Source organism: Sardina pilchardus, chromosome 18 (genome assembly GCF_963854185.1).
Source record: "Sardina pilchardus chromosome 18, fSarPil1.1, whole genome shotgun sequence".
Taxonomy (NCBI): Eukaryota; Metazoa; Chordata; class Actinopteri; order Clupeiformes; family Clupeidae; genus Sardina; species Sardina pilchardus.
Genome location: NC_085011.1, coordinates 7,543,209 through 7,546,329, shown reverse-complemented (window position 1 = coordinate 7,546,329; position 3,121 = coordinate 7,543,209). Strand labels below are relative to the sequence as shown.

At 43.9% G+C, this 3,121-nt stretch overlaps 1 protein-coding gene across 1 annotated transcript in view; it reads left to right on the top strand.

Moving 5' to 3' along the window:
* Positions 1–2,391, top strand: part of opn4a (opsin 4a (melanopsin)) — a 28,201-nt gene extending 25,810 nt beyond the window's left edge. The window contains exons 10-11 of the mRNA XM_062520349.1: positions 1,218–1,286; positions 2,158–2,391. Coding sequence (XP_062376333.1) covers positions 1,218–1,286; positions 2,158–2,391 — 303 coding nt within the window. The remainder of the gene's footprint in view (positions 1–1,217; positions 1,287–2,157) is intronic.
* The last annotated feature ends 730 nt before the right edge of the window (positions 2,392–3,121 follow it).

The following is a 3,121-nucleotide window of genomic DNA, read 5'->3' as shown; positions in this document are numbered from 1 at the left end:
CCTCAGTCATGTTAGGCAACAAGGAACCCTGCGACCCCTAGTTGATCTTGTCTCACCTAACATGCGCGAAACTATGTAATGTGTGTGTGTTCCTGAGTGGCCTGTTTCTATTGCCACTGTTTCACAGCTCAAAGTTGTCCCATGGGGATGTAGACTGGAAAATGACCTCCTTCTGTAACCACTATTGGGCTAGCATGTTGAGCATGGCTTTAATGGGTGTTCATACAGACAGCAGGAGGTGTCAGGTGCAACCTGTGTTGTGTTGAACAATCATCAGCACAGTCAAGCACCAAACTCACACTCGGCAATGGGAGGAGGGTGTGCTAGCATGGAGGCTAAAATCTATCATGGCAACCCATTTGTCAGAAGTACGTATCTTAAAGTCTTTAGGAGTGAAGTTCACTCACTGCACTCTACTACAGTACCAACTTGCCACCATTACACAGGCACTCACCATTCTCCCTTTAGTGGACCACAAAGAATGGAATCACCTGTTAAGTCCTGCGCCAGCTTGGCGCGGCATCAGGTGCTTAGCCATTTCCGGAAGTCGTTCATGGTTCATTTTTCAAGTGTCTCTCGTGTTGGTGGTCACCCAGAGCTTTTGACCTCACAGTAGACTAGAGCCTTTAATAAAGCATTTAATTTGCTGTGTGACAGGTAATAAAGTGCCATAATAACATTCCCAATAGCACTGGAATGGGAACATTTACTTTCATGAGAAACGACCCTTATAATCAGATTCCAATGACAGAAAGCGGCCTTTGAGACTTGTAGAAGAGTAGTAATTGAAAAAGGCAAGAGAAATTAAATTGGTTTTCTTTAGCAATTCCGATGAGGGGGATGAGGTGAGGCGAGGTGAGAGGAAAGCTAGCAGCCAGAGATCCTGGGAAAGCTCTCAGGTTAGCAACTTGGCAAAGAGCGCTATCAGCTTATTTCTAATTATTGAGCTCGGTTCCTGCCCCATTTATCTCAGTCCAACAGCTTGACACTGCTCCTAGAAAATCAACCTCGAAGTGGACGTTGAAATGACATTTTCTGATGTCCCCAAATGACTCTGAACAAGATGTACAATGCACAGCATTTCACAATAGAATGCTATTTTAAATGCAGAATTTACCACTCCCTATATACATGCAGTTCTGTTATGAGCTGGCCTGTTAAGAAGATACACTAAGTCCTGTTTTCCCATGTTCACTCTCACCTCCTCTTCCCCACAGACCTCCTCTGATATGGATGACGTCTCTGTTGCTGGAGCGGGTCACCCTGACCGGACCTTGCCTCCAGCGGTAAGTCCTCGCACCCTGCCACCTCCTTATGTGTGCAGATCAGTGTCCCGTTGTGTCTGCTGACCCGTGTGACTGAGGCAGGAGCTCATGTGTTGCCACTTGGAGGGCATGACATTGTGGCGGCCTGACATCACAGTCCATATCTTCACCGAGAGTTCACAGAGCTGCTAGACCACTGGAGAAATGCACAAGTGAAAAGCATCTTTCCTCAGAGCCTGTTATTGTGCCTTTGACAGGAATTCCTAAATGCCTCTAACAAGTAGTCCAGAACAACCAAATGAATGTCCTGCCGTTTTCTTGAGGTTCGCAAACAAGTCACAGGCGGGTATTCATGGAAACGTCACTGTTTGTGGAGTGTTACACACTGTTTCTGTTTAATTCTATTCAGTCTATTCATTTTGGATGTTTTGAGTTTATTTGATTTTACTTTACTCTGAACTGCTAATTCAATGTAATGTAATTTAATGTTAATGTATGTATTGTTTACTGATGTCACTGTAATTCGCTCTTGAGAAGCATCTGCTGGATACTATAGACATCAACATAAACAGAAAGTGTTTATTAAATCTTGGGCACCACCTGAAAGAGTGGTTCTTACATCCACATCCTATGTAGGTTGGGTGCACAAGTCTTGAGCTGCACAACGTATGGAAACAGGATATACTTCTCTTGAGGAAGATGTGACCTATATTATAGGGCTTGCATTCCAGCCTAATCTCCATGGGTTACTGAACATACATAAATAATAGCTTGAGAAGCTACAGATGTTATGGTGACATCAATATTGCACTAGCAGTTTAGCTGGAGATGAGATGTAATACTGGGCTTTTCCAGCCAGGTGTTGACTAATGAATGTTCCACTTTGGGGCAGGGTGGAGACTCAGCAGATGGTGTGGTTCCAAGAGGAGTGATTGGCCGGATCCCTAGCATCGTCATCACCTCCGAGTCCAGCCCTTTCCTGTCCTCCCTGAGGTTCAATTACCGCAGCAACGGATCCCGTCGGGCCAGTGGCAGCGTGGCAAAGGGGTCCGCCACCTCTGACCCAGCAGGAAGTGCGCCGAAGGCATCTGCCCTCCCCGCCTCTGACACCACCCCTCTGTGCTGAATCCACCCGCTGATCTGTTTTGTTTGGTTTGGTTTGGTTTGTTTCAGTTTGCCTCTTTCTCAGTTTTGTTCTTCTGAATAAGATCCTTTTGAAGCATAGCTCCACCGGTCCCTCCACCGCTGCACACATCATTTTAAAATAACTCCAAGGCCACCAAGTCTGAGGTTATCGCAAAATAAAAAAAATGCCCACATTATGAATTTATAAGCTCCCATGACATTTATTGCTGCAAAATGCAACCTGCTGCCAATGTGCTTCTGATGATAGTGACATCATACATCCATCCAGTCAGGTGGTTGTTTGATATTTAAACATTGCAGGAGTGTGTAATTGAATGTCAGACTGATTTACATCAGTGATTGTCAGACAGTCATCCCAGAGGAAGTCATTAAAAGCTGCAGTATTAAGATTTCTCGGCCAAGAAAAAAATGCTTCTACTCTCACAATTATGCAACTTTGAAGAAGAGGTGAACAATTTGTATTAATCTTACTTACTGCATTCTATGCAGCAGGGGTTGATGACTTTTAACAACATTGATTACAATGCATGAAATAGAGAGGCTATATGAAGAGAATAGGCTTGCATCCTAGGAAATGCAATCTTGTCAGTCTTGCTTATAGAATTGCATTATTGGCATACATTTTCATTATTATCATCATCATCATCATTACTATGGAAATGACCAGGATGATAAATATAGTGAAATAAGAAAACTCCAAACCATGTACT